The sequence below is a fragment of the Procambarus clarkii genome, chromosome 66 (genome assembly GCF_040958095.1).
Source record: "Procambarus clarkii isolate CNS0578487 chromosome 66, FALCON_Pclarkii_2.0, whole genome shotgun sequence".
Taxonomy (NCBI): Eukaryota; Metazoa; Arthropoda; class Malacostraca; order Decapoda; family Cambaridae; genus Procambarus; species Procambarus clarkii.
Genome location: NC_091215.1, coordinates 23020837 through 23041501, shown reverse-complemented (window position 1 = coordinate 23041501; position 20665 = coordinate 23020837). Strand labels below are relative to the sequence as shown.

The 20665-nt window shown below is 47.0% G+C and overlaps 1 protein-coding gene across 1 annotated transcript; it reads right to left on the bottom strand.

Annotated features, from left to right (window-relative positions):
• Positions 1–13704: 13704 nt before the first annotated feature.
• On the bottom strand, positions 13705–19844 carry LOC138355263 (uncharacterized). The gene is made up of 2 exons (XM_069310126.1): positions 19765–19844; positions 13705–14338 (listed from the first exon to the last, which is right to left on the bottom strand). Exons 1-2 carry the CDS (start codon positions 19842–19844, stop codon positions 13705–13707), a joined length of 714 nt encoding a protein of 237 aa, XP_069166227.1.
• Between the last annotated feature and the right edge of the window lie 821 nt (positions 19845–20665).

Here is a 20665-nt window from a genome sequence, read left to right as displayed (position 1 = left end):
GTGTTTCTTCAGGTGGGGGCTCCATGATGGCGCGGCATACTCTAAGACGGGTCTCACGTAGGCAGTGTAAAGCGCCCTAAAAGCCTCCTCATTTAGGTTTCTGAATGAAGTTCTAATTTTCGCCAGTGTAGAGTACGCTGCTGTCGTTATCCTATTTATATGTGCCTCAGGAGTTAGATTAGGTGTCACATCCACTCCCAGGTCTCTTTCTCGAATCGTTACAGGTAGGCTGTTCCCCTTCATTGTGTACTGTCCCTTTGGTCTCCTGTCACCTGATCCCATTTCCATAACTTTACATTTACTGGTGTTAAACTCCAGTAGCCATTTCCCTGACCATCTCTGCAGCCTGTTTAAGTCCTCTTGGAGGATCCTACAATCCTCGTCTGTCACAACTCTTCTCATTAATTTTGCGTCATCTGCAAACATTGACATGTGTGTGTGTGTGTGTGTGTGTGTGTGTGTGTGTGTGTGTGTGTGTGTGTGTGTGTGTGTGTGTGTGTAGGAAGCTCTTTTTTAGCCTCTTGATTAGGGTTCTTTTTCTTTATATAACACAAAAGAAGCACATTCACCATCCATAAATTTGTTTGGAAATTAGGTTGGCTAGAGGATAGGGAGGGGGGATGGGGTGGGGGGATGGATCGTAGAGGGGGGGGGGGAGGTCTAGGGGGATAGAGTGGAGGGCAGATGTCTAAATGGAGGAGGGGGGAAAGGGAGGGTTAAGGGGAAAGGGGGCATGGCAGAACGAATGAAAGGGGGGAAAGGGTTAGATATTGCTAAGGGGAGGAGGAGGAAGGAAGGAAGAAAGGATTAAGGGAAGAGGGGGAGGAAAGGTGTCCCTTTCCCTCCATTACTAGTTAAATGGTCAATATGACCCATTATATTCGCTTATAATAGCCCAGAATGAGCGAAACGTGCTTGTGTTGACCATTTAGTCAGCTCCCTTCCCCCCTTTTTCACCCTTCCCATTATGTCTTTATCTCTCAGCTTCTCCCTCCCTTCCTACGCCACCACCCTCTCTCCTTCTGTTCCACCCTTCCCACTGCCGCTCTTCCTGTAGATAGATGTATTTCCAGGATGAGAAATGCTTGCTGGGAGTTGTATTTGAAGATACATCTATTGTATTGTATACTTGATAGGGTCTCCGGCGGTGCCCGGGACAGCCCGTTCTCTCTCTCTGTCTATTTCTCTGTCTCTGTTTCACTGTCTTCTGTCTGTCTGTCTCTTTGTAAATGGCTGTTTGATCAGTACTCTTTGATACTCTATCTGTCTCTCTTTCTCCATTTATTTATCTGTCAATCTCTCTGCCTGTCTGTCTGTCTGTCTGTCTGTCTGTCTGTCTGTCTGTCTCTCTCTCTCTCTCCCTTTTTGGGGGGAGGGAGCGGGGGAGTTCTGTCCCTTTCTCCTTTAGTCAATGCACCTCTTCCAAATTCTCCCATTCATGTCCTTTTCACCTATTCCACATTCCTGACCTCTCCCCCCCTACCCCCACTTTCCCTTTTCTTCCCTAGCTCCCTCTTGCCCCCCTCCTCCTCCTCCACCCTTCCCATCTCGTCTCCCCTTTTCCTCGTCACGAAACCCCCCCCCCTTTCCCTAATCTTCCTCCCACCCTCCATTCTTTACCCATTCCCCCCCTCTCACAATTCCCCCCTCTCCCTTCCCCCTCACAATCCCCCCAATCCCCCCCCAATCCCCCCTTGAGGCTTGATAGCTCCTGTGATTACAGCTTTCAGGGTAACAATCATGGGAATGTAACCACTGACAGGAGATCGCGTGGACACTACCATGGCAGCTGTCTGGGGGTGGTCACTCACTCCTGTCTGGGGTGGTCACTCATTGTTGTCTGGGGTGGTCACTCACTGCTGTCTGGGGTGGTCACTCATTGCTGTCTGGGGTGGTCACTCACTGCTGTCTAAGGGTTGTCACTCACTACTGTCTGGGGTGGTCACTCACTGCTGTCTGGGGGGGTGGTCACTCACTGCTGTCTGGGGTGGTCACTCACTACTGTCTGGGGGTGGTCACTCACTGCTGTCTGGGGGTGGTCACTCACTGCTGTCTGAGGGGTGGTCACTCACTGCTGTCTGGGGGGTGGTCACTCATTGCTGTCTGGGGTGATCACTCACTGCTGTCTGGGGTGGTCACTCACTGCTGTCTGGGGGATGGTCACTCACTGCTATCTGGGGGGTGGTCACTCACTGCTGTCTGGGGGTGGTCACTCATTGCTGTCTGGGGGTGGTCACTCAGTGCTGTCTGGGGTGGTCACTCACTGCTGTCTTGGGGTGGTCACTCACTCCTGTCTGGGGTGGTCACTCACTGCTGTCTAGGGGGTGGTCACTCACTGCTGTCTGGGGTGGTCACTCACTGCTGTCTGGGGTGGTCACTCACTGCTGTCTGGGGTGGTCACTCACTGCTGTCTGGGGTGGTCACTCACTCCTGTCTGGGGTGGTCACTCACTCCTGTCTGGGGTGGTCACTCACTCCTGTCTGAGGGTGGTCACTCACTCCTGTCTGAGGGTGGTCACTCACTCCTGTCTGAGGGTGGTCACTCACTACTGTCTGGGGTGGTCACTCACTACTGTCTGGGGATGGTCACTCACTACTGTCTGGGGGTGGTCACTCACTACTGTCTGGGGGTGGTCACTCACTGCTGTCTGGGGTGGTCACTCAATGCTGTCTGTGGCTGTCTAATCACACTATTGTGGCTGTCCCCTTGCAACTGCGACTGTCTATTCCTGCTGTCAACCCTATCTATCCCTCCATAAAGTGCGTGCTGTCTATCCATGATGCAGTATCAACAAATATAACACTATCTATCAAGAGGGGGGGGAATAGAATAACCACGGCACAGAGCAACAGATAAATCGACGATTGAATAAGCAAAGAACCAACAGAACGAATGGAGGAAGAAGAGAAATGTAAATATCAAACTTTAAATGAATGGGAACAGAGAGAGAGAGAGAGAGAGAGAGAGAGAGAGAGAGAGAGAGAGAGAGAGAGAGAGAGAGAGAGAGAGAGAGAGAGAGAGAGAGAGAGAGAGAGAAAGAGAGAGAGAGAGAGAGAGAGAGAGAGAGAGAGAGAGAGAGAGAGAGAGAGAGAGAGAGAGAGAGAGAGAGAGAGAGAGAGAGACTCAGTGTGGGCTTATGTACTTACGGGAATATAAGGCTTGTGGGGGGTTGGTGTGGGTTGATGGGGGGTTAAGGGGGGGGTTGAGGGTGTGGGGTTGGGGGATGGTGGGGGGTTGGGGTTTAGGTGTTTTCTGGAGGGGGTAGATGGCCCCCCAGAGAGGCTCTTGACCCAGGTAATACAAGGCAATTAAGGATGCGGCACTTCCACATCATCTTCCGCTTGTGGTAAATAATGTAACAGGAGAGAGAGAGAGAGAGAGAGAGAGAGAGAGAGAGAGAGAGAGAGAGAGAGAGAGAGAGAGAGAGAGAGAGAGAGAGAGAGAGACAGAGACAGAGAATGACTGACAATATCACAGATATACGAAAAAAAAGCGTCCGTGTTTTAATGCTTTCAATTGAACGAAAGCATTCGACTTTTTATGCCGTGGTCATCACACCTTCAAGGCATTGAACATGAGAACAGGTTGGGCAAGCAAGCACTGGAATCTAATTGGTATAAGGAAGTTGAAGATAGGTAAGGAAGATTATATATATATATATATATATATATATATATATATATATATATATATATATATATATATATATATATATATATATATATATATATATATATATATATATATATATATATATATAATGTAGCCAAACTGGTTAAGCTCCTTCTCAGTTATCTTATTATCTTAATGGCTGCAACACACAATACCCTAAACACGTGAAATATCTTAAAAAAACAAATCAAAAGCAAAAAACACTTACAAATAAATGATAGGCATCTCTCCCTCACTCGTCACCTTCCTCACAACACCTGAGATAAACAACTGAAGTAAACACCTGAGTTAAACACCGTCTCTCCTCGAAGACACAGAACAGTGCTTCGGACGGCTTCATTGATACAGCTCCATTCTCCACGAAGCTGTTCGACGATGCGGTCGACTCCAAAGATCTGTACTATGTCTTCGAAGCCCCAACCCGTCCTCATCAACACCAGCCCGTCCTCATCAACACCAGCCCGTCCGCATCAACACCAGCCCGTCCTCATCAACACCAGCCCGTCCTCATCAACACCAGCCCGTCCGCATCAACAGAGGTCAAAACACTCGCTAATCTAACACCCAAACACCCCCTCCCTCCCCCTTGTTCAGAAATGAAAAACGGTTTCCACACGACTCACAACTGATGACACCCGAACACTTCCGGAACAAGTGCTTCGCTGACGACTTATATTCGAACCACAACGCTGTAAATGCCCCACCCCACGTACTACAAATACTAGGTCAAAACCAATAGACACACACACACATACACATACACACTCGGCTAACAATAGCAGCAACAAATAGCCTAGTTCACCCTCCCATACACCGAGTGGCTATATGAAACAACGAACCACACACCCGCCACCGTCTACCCGTCCCACTGAATCTCGAATCAAGAATTATCAAAAGCCAACTCAATCAGGCCCTCTGGAACTGCGGGTGCGAGAAGGCTAAATGAATTAGGCAATAACACTCATCAATTGGCCATAAACTCACTGGAAAATCCATTATTTCTTCACTACATTTAGAGTATTTCCCCGGGGGGGGCTGAGCTTCCATTAAAACCGCGAAGAATTGCTTCATTTTCGGCGGCTGGAGCCGTGGCGGGGCCAATCAGCGCGCGCCAGCCCCGTTCTTCCCACGTTCTGATTGGTTTAGAGTAGATGAGCGGATGTTGGCAGAGAAGCGTAGAGGATTAGAGACGGGAGTGGATGGGGGGTGAATGGGGGGGATTGGGGGGGGGATGAATATCAAATCAATGAGTGTGTTATGGAGGTATGAGTTTGTTGTGTCCGTGAGACAATGGGAAAGGAGGGAGGGAGGGAGGGGAGGGAGGGGAAAGAAGGGAGGGAGAGACGGGAAAGAAGGGAGGGAGGAGCAAGAAGGGTAACTATATTCCTTCATCTTGGCCAACATTTTCTTTTTCCTCGTTCGAAGTCTCTCTGTGTTTGCCTTTCTTCCCTAGAACAACTAACCAGTTTAACAGTGTCTTAAGTGAGAATAGAGGTAGGGGGGGGGGAGGGGTTGAGAGAGGTAGGGGGAGGGGGGTTGATGAGAAAGAGGGGGAGAGGGAGGAGGGGGGTAGGGTATTGATGAGATAAACAGGGCATGAGAGTGAGAGAAATGAGTGCCCCTCACACACACACCGAGAGCTGTGATTGGCTGCCCCGGGGGAGATAGAGATAGAGAGAGATGTGTAACTGCCCTAATACAATTATGACGACACTTTGGGGAATTGCTTCCTCTTCAACTACTGCCGCCCCTCGTCTACTCTCCCCTCTCTCCCCTCTCCCCTCACTCCCACCAACCATGGGAAACGATGCTGGAACAAAGCTGTTATGAACTCATTATCGACTGGCGTTTCCACCCCCCTCCCCTCTCCCCAGAATCCCCTCCTTCCCCTACCCTACCCTCCCCTCCTCCCCTTGCATGGCTCATCTCCCCAAACGTCATTGAGGAAAAGGGATACATATGTATATTATATATATATATATATATATATATATATATATATATATATATATATATATATATATATATATATATATATATATATCTTATGTCTCTATTCTTCATTCGTAGTGATTAGGTTGTTGGAGACAGCGTCGCGGCCGTGTGCTTATCTCGTTGTGTTAGGGGAAGAGAGCTCTAATAGCTATTGAGCCCCGCCTCTCTTCTCTTGTAAACTCTTGTATTCGCTCTTGACACCGGGTGATCCGGTCTACCTGTTATTTTGTTCACTTTGGCATGCAGAAGAGGAGTCACAATAACGGGGCTGAAGTACGTTGACCAGACCACACACTAGAAGGTGAAGGGACGACGACGTTTCGGTCCGTCCTGGATCATTCTCAAGTAGATGAACCAAGTCCTGGTCCATTCTCAAGTAGATGAACCAAGTCCTGGTCCATTCTCAAGTAGATGAACCAAGTCCTGATCCATTCTCAAGTAGATGAACCAAGTCCTGATCCATTCTCAAGTAGATGAACCAAGTCCTGGACCATTCTCAAGTAGATGAACCAAGTCCTGGTCCATTCTCAAGTAGATGAACCAAGTCCTGGACCATTCTCAAGTACATGAACCAAGTCCTGGACCATTCTCAAGTACATGAACCAAGTCCTGGACCATTCTCAAGTACATGAACCAAGTCCTGGTCCATTCTCAAGTACATGAACCAAGTCCTGGACAATTCTCAAGAGAATGGTCCAGGATCAAGAGAATGGTCGTTTCGTCCTGGACCATTCTCAAAAGAATGGTCCAGGACGGAACGAATCGTCGTCGTCCCTTCACTTTCTAGTGTGTGGTCTGGTCAACACACTTTGGCATCACATAAGTGCCCAATCTTCTTGCAAAACTGCAAATCTCATTGTACTCTCCTTATGTGCAATCTCCATCACCACCACCAATCCCTCGCTCTGTTCTGTCAAACTTTATATATAATTTAGTATCGTGTACGTTATGATCATGTCTCCTATTACCCTTCCTGCTATAGTGATGTTTGATTTATTTATCTTATGGTGTCCTCATATCGCCCATATCTTTCATGGAATAATCGCTTGTTTTAACATCCCTATGTTAGCTCTAACTTTCTTTCTAACTTTCTTAAGTGTTTTTAAGTGTTCCTTACACTTATACAGATTTATAAGTACTACTTTTTCTTAAGATCACTAACTAACTTTCTAACATCCCTATGACACGTGCTCCCTTCTTGTTTTGATATTTATTGTAAACAATTCCTCTGTTTCCACTGTGTCAATCGTTCTAAGTATTTTATACGTCTGTATCATGTCCCATCTCTCCCTCCTCCCTTTCTAACGTCGTCAGGTTTAGTTCCTTCAGTCTGTCTTAGTACCTCATCCCTCGCAGCTCTGGAACGAGTCTCGTTGCAAACTTCTGCACCTTTTCGAGCTTCCTTGTGAGTTTTTTAAGATGGGGCTCCAGGATGGGTCGGCATACTCCAAGACTGGCCTCACACAGGCGGTCTACAGTGATCTAAAAGCCTCCTTATTCATGTTTCTGAAGGATGTTCTGACTTTTACCAGAGTAGAGTATGCTGCTGATGTTATTCTGTTTATATGAGCCTCTGGAGTTAGGTTAGGTGTTATGTCCACTCCCAGGTCTTTTTAGACGTTATAGGGAGGTAGTTTCCCTTCATCATATATTGGCCTTTCGGTCTCCTGGCTCCTGATCCCATTTCCATCACCTTGCACTTGTTAGTGTTCAACTCTAGCAGCCATTTCATACAATACAATACTCATCAACGCTGTTAAAAAAAAAAGAGTACAAACTTAACCTTGCATCAATACACACCTCCCTCTCCCCTCATCCCCCCTCCCCCTCCCCTCATCCCCCCTCCACCTCCCCTCATCCCCCTCCCCCCCTTGTTCCTCCCCTAGGAACCCCCTTCCCCCCAATCCTCTTCCCCCCCTACCCCCACCCCCCCTCATCAACACAACCCTCCCTAATCCTCCAAAAGAAATATCAGAATAACAGAAACTATTCTGATAAGAGAAACTATTAAATAAAATAATTAGGAAATAGTTCTGATGATAAGACAGTGAACATAAATAGGATGATAACATAATAGGAAACAAACTAAGATAACACAAAACGAGACAAACTAAGATAACACAATAGCTCAACCAAGATAACAAACAAGAAGACAGTTAAACCCAACTGATAACATAGATATGACTTAAACAAAAGCCATATCTGCCCCCTCAAAAAGAAAACGGGAATAATAGGAGAGACGAATGAAAAAAAATAGCCCCCTCCCAAAAAAATAAGGGTAAGGCGTAGCAAATAATTTCTGACGCACCCGGACTGGAGGTCCAGCCTCCACTAGACCTCTAAACCCGCCAGAAGCACAGCCTCCTCATAAACCTCATATAAACCTCGAATAAACCTGCCTCATAAGCCCTCGTGCCAACCTCATAAACCAGCCTCGTAACCCTTTATAAAGCTTTTGCTCAGAGGGTAAATATGAGACTCTTTAACGTGGTCTTATTGGTAAGAGTCTGCTGGCTTGAGCTCTTGGATTGGGTGGGTGGGGGGGGGGAGGGAGGAGGAGGTAGGTTAGGAGAAGGAGGAAGAGGTGGTGGAAGAGAAGGAAAGGAGGAGAAGAAAGAGGAAGAGCTTCAAGAGTAATAATTCAAATTAGCAGGGCGAATGTTTTCTGGGTGTTTGCATGTGGTGTGTGTGTGTGTGTGTGTGTGTGTGTGTGTGTGTGTGTGTGTGTGTGTGTGTGTGTGTGTGTGTGTGTGTGTGTGTGTGTGTGTGTGTGTACTGATCTACATGTACTCACCTACATGTAATACACTCGCCCTAGAGTACTCATCAACATGTATACTCACTTAGCAGTGGCATATGCAACACCTCTATACCTACTTGCAACATTGCCAAATGCAATGACTCGATTCCCTAGCCTTCCTTTAAAGGGGGGGGGAGAAGTCTTTGACAGTTGAAATAGTGTATTGAGGTGACATCAATCACGTCCTTACTTACCCCCTATTTTCACTCATTGATGACACTCTGGTTAGAATCAATGATTCCCATTTCTGCTTGTCCTAGAGCAGTGTTTCTCTCTCTCTCTCTCTCTCTCTCTCTCTCTCTCTCTCTCTCTCTCTCTCTCTCTCTCTCTCTCTCTCTCTCTCTCTCTCTCTCTTCAGGGCCGAACAAAACCCGAGGACAAAAATGGGTTTAAACTTCCCTAACTTTATCGTGAAACATTTAAGGTGGCAGGTTTGCAGCCCCCTCGCTCCACACCTGCGAAACCCACCGCGAAAAAAACAAAACATTGTTTTTATCTGTTGTAGATAAGCATTGGCCAGCACATAGGCGTGAAAATTAAAACATGTAGCATGTGTGTTGGTTATATAGTTATCTAAGCCACAGTGATTCCAGTCATATATATATATATATATATATATATATATATATATATATATATATATCTGTCTTTGAAGGCATGACATTCAGCTAATGCCATCTATTAGCAGAGAAAAGGCACTATCAACAGGTTAGCTTGGCAGTATCCTAATAGATACAACTAATGCCATCTATTGGGGTCCAATTACACTATCAACAAACTGCTAAACTACACAACTGGTGCCATCTATTAGCGTGACAAGGCACTATCAACAGACCAACATCAGCCGGTAAAAGGCGGGTTGTTTTGTGCCGATGGGAGACACAGCACCGCTCCTGTGCCAGGTAAGTCCACTACGGGATCACCATAACCCGTGCTACTTGCCCCGCTCCTGTGCCAGGTAAGTCCACTACGGGCTCACCATAGCCCGTGCTACTTACCCCGCTCCTGTGCCAGGTAAGTCCACTACGGGCTCACCATAGCCCGTGCTACTTGCCCCGCTCCTGTGCCAGGTAAGTCCACTACGGGCTCACCATAGCCCGTGCTACTTGCCCCGCTCCTGTGCCAGGTAAGTCCACTACGGGCTCACCATAGCCCGTGCTACTTGCCCCACTCCTGTGCCAGGTAAGTTACGGGCTGACCATAGCCCGTGCTACTTGCCCGCTCCTGTGCCAGGTAAGTTACGGGCTGACCATAGCCCGTGCTACTTGCCCCGCTCCTGTGCCAGGTAAGTTACGGGCTGACCATAGCCCGTGCTACTTGCCCCGCTCCTGTGCCAGGTAAGTTACGGGCTCACCATAGCCCGTGCTACTTGCCCCGCTCCTGTGCCAGGTAAGTTACGGGCTCACCATAGCCCGTGCTACTTGCCCCGCTCCTGTGCCAGGTAAGTTACGGGCTCACCATAGCCCGTGCTACTTGGAACTTGTTCCGAGTAGCTGAATCTATAACAACAATAACAACAACAGCCGAAAGGCAGCATTCCCGCGCTCATCTCATTGGTAGAAACTCTTTGTTGACATCCGCCACGACAGCCAATCAGAGCAAGGGATCAGAAAGATGTCTCACCATCTTAACAATGTAATCTCCGGTGGTTAGCTTCCCAGTGACGCTTATAGCACTTTCTTGCAACACTAATCTGCTCGAAAAGCTCATTTTTCAACCAGTTAAATCTGTTAATGAAATGATTATTATAGGATAGATAACAGTAGTTATATAAAATACGACCTGGCTACCTGTCCCGTGACGTCATGGGGCTTCGAATCAAATCAGATGAATGGTCAAACTATGATGTCAGTGACGTCACTTTGACGTCATATAATATATGATTTTCAATTGCCGTTGTCGGGGAGAGGAAGGCTAGTAAGTTTACCGAGGTTTACCTAGTAAAAAAGACCTATCCAAACGATTTCTCTATCCAGGAGTCGAACTCTGGTTCAATTGGTCTGTGAGTAGACAGCGTTATCCATTGCACCTTGGGAATGTCCCCTAGATTGTTTGAGACGTTGATCTTCAGAATCATCAACAGGTATATCAAAGGTATATCGGTATATCAACAGGTATATCAAAGGTATACCTGTCGACACCTAATAATGTTCTATACAAATTTTAATTTGGTGTGATTTAATGATTTCATGATTTAATGATTGTGATTTAATTTAATGTGATTTGGTGTGGTAATTTGGTGTGATTTTAATTTAACGTTATTGATAACGTGTCAATAACTTGACACTATTCACGCTTCAGTCTTCCCAAACTCCTATACTGTTCTTATCTTCCCATTCACCTGTTATCATAAATTATTAAATGCAAAATTTAGACAAATTATATTTCGTCCAAACTACTGCATTCTCTCTTTCTCTCTCTCTCTCTGGACAGAGAGAGAGAGAGAGAGAGAGAGAGAGAGAGAGAGAGAGAGAGAGAGAGAGAGAGAGAGAGAGAGAGAGAGAGAGAGAGAGAGAGAGAGAGAGAGAGAGAGACAGAGAGACAGACAGACAGACAGACAGACAGAAGACTCACCAGAGCCCCAGTTTCTATAGTTACCCCTACAGGCCTTAATCCGGATAAATTACATGCACGAACACCCAGAAATCATGGAACATTTCGGGCATCGACCATTTGTCTCACAGAACCCCCTCCCCCCCCCCCCCCCAACAGCCGCTGGAAGAACGTTCGGAGCGAGAGAGGAGTGAAAGGGAGGGGAAGTGGAACAGGAGAAATGAAAGAGAGGTTCGGGAAGGAGATTAGAAGCAAAGGAGAGATAAAAATTCAAAGAATCAAGAGACTATGAGGCAATAATGGGATAGATTAAATAAAAGTGAAGATTAAGGGATGGTATGTGGGGAGCTAAGAAATAACGGAAGAAAGGGAGAATAGACAGAAACATTATAAGATAACATTATAAGGCCTTCTGCAGTTACCTTTGTTCTTATGTTCTTATTATATAATAATATTAAAAAATGGCTCTTCCAGTTATGTGGCGGGTCGTCTGATGACGTCTATGGCTCTTCCAGTCATGTGGTGGGTCGTCTGATGACGCCTATGGCTCTTCCAGTCATGTAGCGGGTCGTCTGATGACGCCTATGGCTCTTCCAGTCATGTGGTGGGTCGTCTGATGACGTCTATGGCTCTTCCAGTCATGTGGTGGGTCGTCTGATGACGCCTATGGCTCTTCCAGTTATGTGGTGGGTCGTCTGATGACGTCTATGGCTCTTCCAGTCATGTGGTGGGTCGTCTGATGACGCCTATGGCTCTTCCAGTTATGTGGTGGGTCGTCTGATGACGCCTATGGCTCTTCCAGTCATGTAGCGGGTCGTCTGATGACGCCTATGGCTCTTCCAGTCATGTGGTAGGTCGTCTGATGACACCTATGGCTCTTCCAGTCATGTGGTGGGTCGTCTGATGACGCCTATGGCTCTTCCAGTCATGTGGTGGGTCGTCTGATGACGCCTATGGCTCTTCCAGTTATGTGGTGGGTCGTCTGATGACGCCTATGGCTCTTCCAGTCATGTAGCGGGTCGTCTGATGACGCCTATGGCTCTTCCAGTCATGTGGTGGGTCGTCTGATGACGCCTATGGCTCTTCCAGTCATGTGGTGGGTCGTCTGATGACGCCTATGGCTCTTCCAGTCATGTGGCGGGTCATCTGATGACGCCTATGGCTCTTCCAGTCATGTGGTGGGTCGTCTGATGACGCCTATGGCTCTTCCAGTCATGTGGTGGGTCGTCTGATGACGTCTATGGCTCTTCCAGTCATGTGGTGGGTCGTCTGATGACGTCTATGGCTCTTCCAGTCATGTAGCGGGTCGTCTGATGACGTCTATGGCTCTTCCAGTCATGTGGTGGGTCGTCTGATGACGTCTATGGCTCTTCCAGTCATGTGGCGGGTCGTCTGATGACGTCTATGGCTCTTCCAGTCATGTGGTGGGTCGTCTGATGACGTCTATGGCTCTTCCAGTCATGTGGTGGGTCGTCTGATGACGTCTATGGCTCTTCCAGTCATGTGGCGGGTCGTCTGATGACGCCTATGGCTCTTCCAGTCATGTGGTGGGTCGTCTGATGACGTCTATGGCTCTTCCAGTCATGTGGTGGGTCGTCTGATGACGTCTATGGCTCTTCCAGTCATGTGGCGGGTCGTCTGATGACGCCTATGGCTCTTCCAGTCATTAATGCGCTGTCTAGCAGCGGCACATGCGTCCGAAATTCGTTTATATACCGTGAGACGGCGCATGACTGAGATAATATTATTAATACAAGTATTTCAGCTTGTCATTTACATCATTCGTATAGGCCTATGTTGCACGGGATATGTTTCAGGTTGACCAGACCACACACTAGAAGGTGAAGGGACGACCACAATCCACTTGAGAATGGTCCAGGACGGACCGAAACGTCGTCGTCCCTTCACCTTCTAGTGTGTGGTCTGGTCAACATACTTCAGCCACGTTATTGTGACTCCTCGCCTGCGTATGTTTCAGGCGTCTTTGTTGACAACTGTCATTGGGCTGAAGACCTATTATGACTGGGGGGGAGGGGGGGGGAGGGGGGGGAGGGAACGACCAAGTTGAAGGTCTTATTGGTGACTGCCTTTGAGGTTTAGAGAGCCTTGCCTTACCGTCTTTAATCTTAATCGGCTTTTTTGCACCTTTAACTCGTGTTCTGTAGGCCTATACACAGCCGAGAGAAAGATTGAAAGAAATTGAATAAATGAAGGGTTGATGGGGCAGCAAGAGGAGGGAAGAGTGAGAGAGAGAGAGAGAGAGAGAGGAAAGGAAGAGGGAGCGGGGGAAAGAGGGGGGATAGAGAGACGCCAGAGAAAGGGGAAGAGGCGTAAATACTTTAAGAATAGCAGGTGATGGCCTGGTTGATCTCACAACCCTTCAGACTAACGGCCCCACGAATAATGGATTGAACCCCCATGCGAACAACGGCTATACACATAGCCATTGAAGAGGGGAGGTAAGGGAGCTAACAAATGGTCCTCATGTAAATGGGGGGTGGATGGGGAATGGGGCTGTTGGAGCAGAAAGGAAGACTAGTAATTGATGAACGATATGCCATGGGGTTCAATTTTGTGTGACGCCCGCCCAAGTGTACAACGCGATACATGCCTTCAGCTATCACACCCCCCACCACGCGCATACGCGTCACCGTGGCGTTCGGGGGATGCGATTCGACTCCAATTTATTTCGAAGCGGCGAGCGTTCGTGTCCAGCTCGGTCCCTCTGCCACTGGTTCTTCAACAGCCTTGCGAACTGGTTCTTCGGCAGCCTTGCGAATTGGTTCTTCGGCAGCCTTGCGAACTGGTTCTTCAACAGCCTTGCGAACTGGTTCTTCGGCAGCCTTGCGAACTGGTTCTTCGGCAGCCTTGCGAACTGGTTCTTCGGCAGCCTTGCGAACTGGTTCTTCGGCAGCCTTGCGTACTGGTTCTTCAACAGCCTTGCGAACTGGTTCTTCAACAGCCTTGCGAACTGGTTCTTCAACAGCCTTGCGAACTGGTTCTTCGGCAGCCTTGCGAACTGGTTCTTCGGCAGCCTTGCGAACTGGTTCTTCGGCAGCCTTGCGTACTGGTTCTTCAACAGCCTTGCGAACTGATTCTTCGGCAGCCTTGAGTACTGGTTCTTCAACAGCCTTGCGTACTGGTTCTTCAACAGCCTTGAGTACTGGTTCTTCAACAGCCTTGCGTACTGGTTCTTCAACAGCCTTGCGAACTGGTTCTTCAACAACCTTGCGAACTGGTTCTTCAACAACCTTGCGTACTGGTTCTTCAACAGCCTTGCAAACTGGTTCTTCAACAGCCTTTCGTAGCTGGCTATTCCTTGCCGAGGTTCACCTGTGTGCGGTGTTTAATAAAATATCTTCGCACAAAGGAACTATATCATGATCTACAAGAATTCTTCGCCAGAAGAGAGAGAGAGAGAGAGAGAGAGAGAGAGAGAGAGAGAGAGAGAGAGAGAGAGAGAGAGAGAGAGAGAGAGAGAGAGAGAGAGAGAGAGAGAGAGAGAGAGAGAGTTACGAAAACCCTTCCAATACGAGTATGAAAGATGCGGCGGCTAAAAGCGTTAGGTGATTTGCACTAGATAAAAATAACATTAATAACTGATAGCTCCCAGCACACTAGGCAAGAAAACACTGATATGCAACATTGCAATTAACATAATAGGAGGACATGTGTGTGTGGGGGGGGGAGGGAGGGGGGGGGTGACATTCAACATTAATTGCAATATTGGAGGTCAATATTACGAAGTAATATTGTGTCTCAGGATGGTATATATATATAATTTCTTGGCCTATATAGATGGTAATTGAGATTTTATAACACACTACCAAACCCTTTAAATCATATCTCTATGCAATGACGTGCTCACTAATATGGGATTCCTGTCTATAGTTTTTTTGCTTTTTTTTCTAAAGCCGTTGGGGGATATGGCTTTAGATAAAGCCACTAAACTTCCCTCCCCCCCCCCCCCACCCTTACCCTTTTTCCACACACAAAGACACTCAGACACCACGGTCTTATCTCCTGGTTCCCCTGTCCCCCCATATCTCTCTCTCTCTCTCTCTCTCTCTCTCTCTCTCTCTCTCTCTCTCTCTCTCTCTTGCTCACTTGCAAGCACAAATTTTCTTTCGTTCGAACTATCATGTCCTTTCTTTCAACATTCGCCTTGCCCTTCTTATCTACCTATTTCCCCTCACATCCCCCCTTTCTTGCCTTCCAATTGCCTCTCCTCACTCTTCTCTTATCCTCCTATCCTTCTTACATCATTATCCCCAGAGCTTCTAGCCTCCTCTGAGGCCCCATACAACTCTAAGATTTTCAGGCCAGACATATAAGAGAAAGCAAATAATGTTTCTTACGTAAATCGTAAGTATTTTTAACCTCGGGAACTGATGGCTATGGGACTCTTCGAGGTTTCAAAAAACAAAACAAAATAACATCCATATATATATATATATATATATATATATATATATATATATATATATATATATATATATATATATATATATATATATATATATATATATATATATATATATGTGTGTGTGTATCACGAAAATAAACACGTGATTAAGAATGTGACAATGTCAGACCACGGAGGAAAATGAAACAGGAATTTCCTTAAGTACTTTCGTATATTAAATACATCTTCAGAAGGAATCATTCCTTCTGAAGATGTATTTAATATACGAAAGTACTTAAGGAAATTCCTGTTTCATTTTCCTCCGTGGTCTGACATTGTCATATATATATATATATATATATATATATATATATATATATATATATATATATATATGTATATATATATATATATATATATTATTAAATATGACCGAAAAAGTAAGATTAATAATTCTAACACGAATTTTCTCAATCTTTCGTACATTTCTTTTCACTGTTGGAGGTAATTCAAAAATCAATTCTCCAAAATTCATTTTTATTTCTAGTCTGACGCGACACGAGCGCGTTTCGTAAAACTTATTACATTTTCAAAGACTTTAGTTTACAAATACACAACTGAATAGAACTTACGCATCTCCGATTTTGTTTATATCTACATTTGAGTGAGGTGGATGGGGTGAGGTGGCATTAATAGGGTATTAATTTCATCAACACAAGACAGAACAAGAGGTGGCATTAATAGGGTATTAATTTCGTGATGAGGTGATAAAATACATCTCAGAGGGATAGAGTAGCTTAGGCTCTTTCTACCCCCCGAGTAGTTAAGATCACCTGTAGTTGAGTGCTCTATAACTCTCTAAATTATGTGTTGGATTATAGAGCTCTCTCTATCCGTGTCCCCACGGAGGACAGAAGACAATATATACATGTGGGTTAGCACTGATAACCCACAAAAATTGATAACCACGGACAAAATTAATTTGGTTATATCTGCGGTAGGACAAAACAAAATTTTAGGTTATCTTGAGGTTCTTCCGAGGATCATTGTCCCCTTCTGGGCCCGGTCTCTGACCAAGCCTCGTGCTGACCTAACGGTGTCTACAAGGAGGGTGCGCGGGGTGGGGGGGGGGGAGGGCTAGGGTGAAAAGTCAAGTTCTTTATGCAATTGCTGTTAAATGCGATATCAGGTTTCCATTGTTTTTGAAAGTTTGCATAATGCGTTATCTCTCTCTCTAGACTCCTAGATACTAAGATGTGTGTATATATCTAGTTCACAAATTCGATCTGAAGTGGTTGTATAAAATTAAGTTGGGAGGGGGTGTAAGGGGGTGGGGAGGGGGGGGGGGGTGTAAGGGGGTGGGGAGGGGGGGGGTGGAGGAGACTCATCTTATAAGCAACAAACCTCATTCAGAGAAAAAATGATGAATGTATAAACTCATCCGAACGGGGTGAGAATAGCTTGAGCTACCTCATACCTTTGTGTGTATTTTACCTCAATAAACTTATTTCAATTAACTCATCAACATAGAGGAGTAAAGGTAATTGATCTATCTATTTCTATTCCCCCTCCCTCCCCCTCCCTCCCCTCTCCCCCCCCCTCCAAAAATTCACAAAATACATTCCCTCCAACACTCGGCTCCTCTACAATTCCCTACCTCCCTTAAGAATAACAAAACCAGCAAGAGGTGCAAAATGTAAGAACAGGTTACATGTTCTCTTCTCACCAACAGAACAATTCCGGAGATCGTATAGCATCGGAAATACGAGACATTATGTATGTGAATTTGGCGTCGGGGGTCGGCCGGCCGAACAGGCAATCGCCTCAACAATTCAAAGCCTCCTTGTAATGAATTGTTGAATGATGGAGAATGATAAATTGTCTAAGATTCTTCTCCTCTCTCTCTTCCCTTATTTTTTTTTAGATCGTTGTTGTTGTTTGTCTTTAAGATTCAGCTACTTGGTAGAAAAAGTTCCAAGTAGCACGGGCTATGGTGAGCCCGTAGTGGACTTATATGGCACAGGAGCGGGGCAAGTAGCAGGGGCTATGGTGAGCCCGTAGTGGACTTATCTGGCACAGGAACGGGGCAAGTAGCAGGGGCTATGGTGAGCCCGTAGTGGACTTATCTGGCACAGGAACGGGGGAAGTAGCACGGGCTATGGTGAGCCCGTAGTGGACTTGTCTCCATCCCTTATTATATCTATTACATCTCTCTCTCTCTCTCCCTATATCTACTGTCCTTTCTTCATCACTATCTCTCTTTCCTCCCTTTCTCTCTCTCTCTCTCTCTCTCCCTATATTTACTGTCCTTTCTTCATCACTATCTCTCTTTCCTCCCTCTCTCTCTCTCTCTCTCTCTCTCTCTCTCTCTCTCTCTCTCTCTCTCTCTCTCTCTCTCTCCCTCTCTCTCTCTCTCTCTCTCTCTCTCTCTCTCTCTCTCTCTCTCTCTCTCTCTCTCTCTCTCTCTCTCTCTCTCTCTCTCTCTCTTTCCCTACTTTCCTCTCACGATCTCTCCCTCTTTACCTTTATCTGCCCACTTCCCCTTATCCCTCATACACCTGAGTAGTCCCCCCCCCCCATGTCCAACCACTTGGGCTGGACGGTAGAGCGACGGTCTCGCTTCATGCAGGTCGGCGTTCAATCCCCGACCGTCCAAGTGGTTGGGCATAATTCCTTCCCTCCGTCCCATCCCAAATCCTTATCCTGACCCATTCCAAGTGCTATATTGCCGTAATGGCTTGGCGCTTTCCCCCCTCATAATTCCCTTCTTTCCCTCCCCCCCCCCCCCTCACCATCCGACACCTCACGGAACCATTCTCTCCCTTCCATCTCCTCCTTCTCTGTCACGTAGGGTTCACACACTCCATCCCACATAACTCCCTTCCCACTGAACACCTTGCTCTTTAATTTCCTCTCTACCTTTCCCCCCTTTCCATCTCGCCCCCTTCCCCTTTCCTTCCCTTTCCCTCTTCACTTTCTTAAGTGGCTACGTTGTCTCACTATAAGACTTCTCCCTCACAACCTTAGCTTCTCTTTGCCTTCCTTCTTCAACAACCTCATTCGTCGCCCCCTCATCACCTCACAAGCACATACCGCCCCCCCCCCCCTCTTTCCACCTCCCCCCCCCCTGCGTCGATCAACATGTCCCCAACACCCTCTCCTCTCCTCTCTCTCTCTCTCTCTCTCTCTCTCTCTCTCTCTCTCTCTCTCTCTCTCTCTCTCTCTCTCTCTCTCTCTCTCTCTCTCTCTCTCTCTCTGGCTAAATTCTCCACAAACTGCAAGCAACACCTACACACAGCAGGTTAGGTTAGGTTAAGATGGTTAGGTTAGGTTAGATTAAGGTGGTTAGGTTGAGGTGGTTAGGGTGTTTCTTACACACTCCTCAAACTCCTCCGGAAAGTTTCCGCCAACATCTTCAGGGGACTTTTTTTTTTTTTGGAGGGGGGGTGGGGAATGGGGGGTAGGGGGAGGGGGGGCGGTGGGAGGGGGGGCGGTGGGAGGGGGGAGGGGGACGGGGGGAGGGGGGGGGCAGGAGTTAATTGTGTGTTGTCCCTTTGATTTTTTTTCTCCATAATGTTTTATTCCTCTCTAAATTTTTATTCTGAAATTTTCTACAGCATTTTGTCGTGTTTGTTTACTATACAATTTTGTTTAGTGTTCATTTGCCTTAGGTGTGAAATTTAAATTTAAACTCTATAACAATTTGTGATTTTTCACTCGTTGGTTCTGTGTGAGGGTATTCACCTAGTTGTGCTTGCGAGGGTTGAGCTCTGGCTCTTTGGTCCCGCCTCTCAACCGTCAATCAACTGGTGTACAGGTTCCTGAGCCTATTGGGCTCTATCATATCTACATTTGAAACTGTGTATGGAGTCAGCCTCCACCACATCACTGACTAATGCATTCCATTTTTTTACTACCCCTGACACTAAACAAATTCTTTCTAATACCTCTATGGCTCATTTGGGTACTCAATTACCACCATCTGTCCCCTAATGTGTGTGCCCCTTGTGTTAAATAGTCTTTATCTACCCTATCGATTCATTTGAGAATTTTCGCTGTTATGATAGCAGCGCTCAGGAGAGCACTGATTAGCGCATCAAACAGCATCTTCGAGAGAAAGAAAGAGAGAGAGAGAGAGAGAGAGAGAGAGAGAGAGAGAGAGAGAGAGAGAGAGAGAGAGAGAGAGAGAGAGAGAGAGAGAGAGAGAGAGAGAGAGAGACAGAGACAGAGAGGTCAATACAGCTTCCAGAAAGTTATGATCACCACATATCACAACATGGGTGGTTGTGTCGATCCAATTTACCTGTGTCCCTTTCCCAGGGTTGTTCCGGCAACATACCTGCCCATCGCTAACTTTAGCGCAACGGGTGGAGGTGGGGGCGCCTCGACCCCCGACCCAAGTGTGAAGTGCGTTCGCATTCTCCTCTCCCAAGGGAAATCTGAAAGCTTTGTTAAATTCCCCAGGAGTCCTGGAACCACTAGGAATGGCAGTTCCAGGACCACTTCCAGCGAGTAAATATTCAAGACTAGAAATTTACCGAGCTCTCCCAAGACCCAAAAATGCTAACATTGTTGGCGCGCGTTCAACTCCGGTCTTCTGGCGAGAGTGCAAGAGCGCCCTCAACCATGGCGGGAAAAGGCCGTCGGCGATGGCTCTTGGAGCAGAGGCGCCACTAGGGCGGGTTTCGTCCGGCGGGTGATGGTGGAGGCTTGCGGCCCTATGCTCCTGGCACTGCGTGAATCCAGTAGAAGCGTTTTAATGCGGTCTGAAGGCACTGGAGGTCTCAAGGGCAGGAGGAGCAACGAGGCACCGTTTTATTTGGCGTCCGACGGCTCTCCGCCTCTCACAAGATGCACGATAACACCTACCTTTTACCCCCCCACTAAACCCCCCCCACCCCACTCTCACCCCCCACCCCACCCGGTGGGGAGGGTGGGGGTTTATAAGCTTAATTGATGCCGCGTAATTCGGGATCGATTACCAGACGCGAAGCGGTCAATAACTGCAGAATACCGGAGCGTTTATTTATGAAAAGGCGGTGTTGGCGTGAAACTCGAAGCGACACTATCCAGGCGCCTGTGGAAAAGGATCGACCGGGTGCCTCACCTTCGGAGGAACGGGGGGACGGGTGAGGGAGAGGGTTGGGGGGTGGATTGGGGGGGGGCTATACCTCACAATGCCTGGTTGGGGAATTATCCCCACCGTCTGGTGGTGGGGAAGGAATAACCCCTTTACGCTG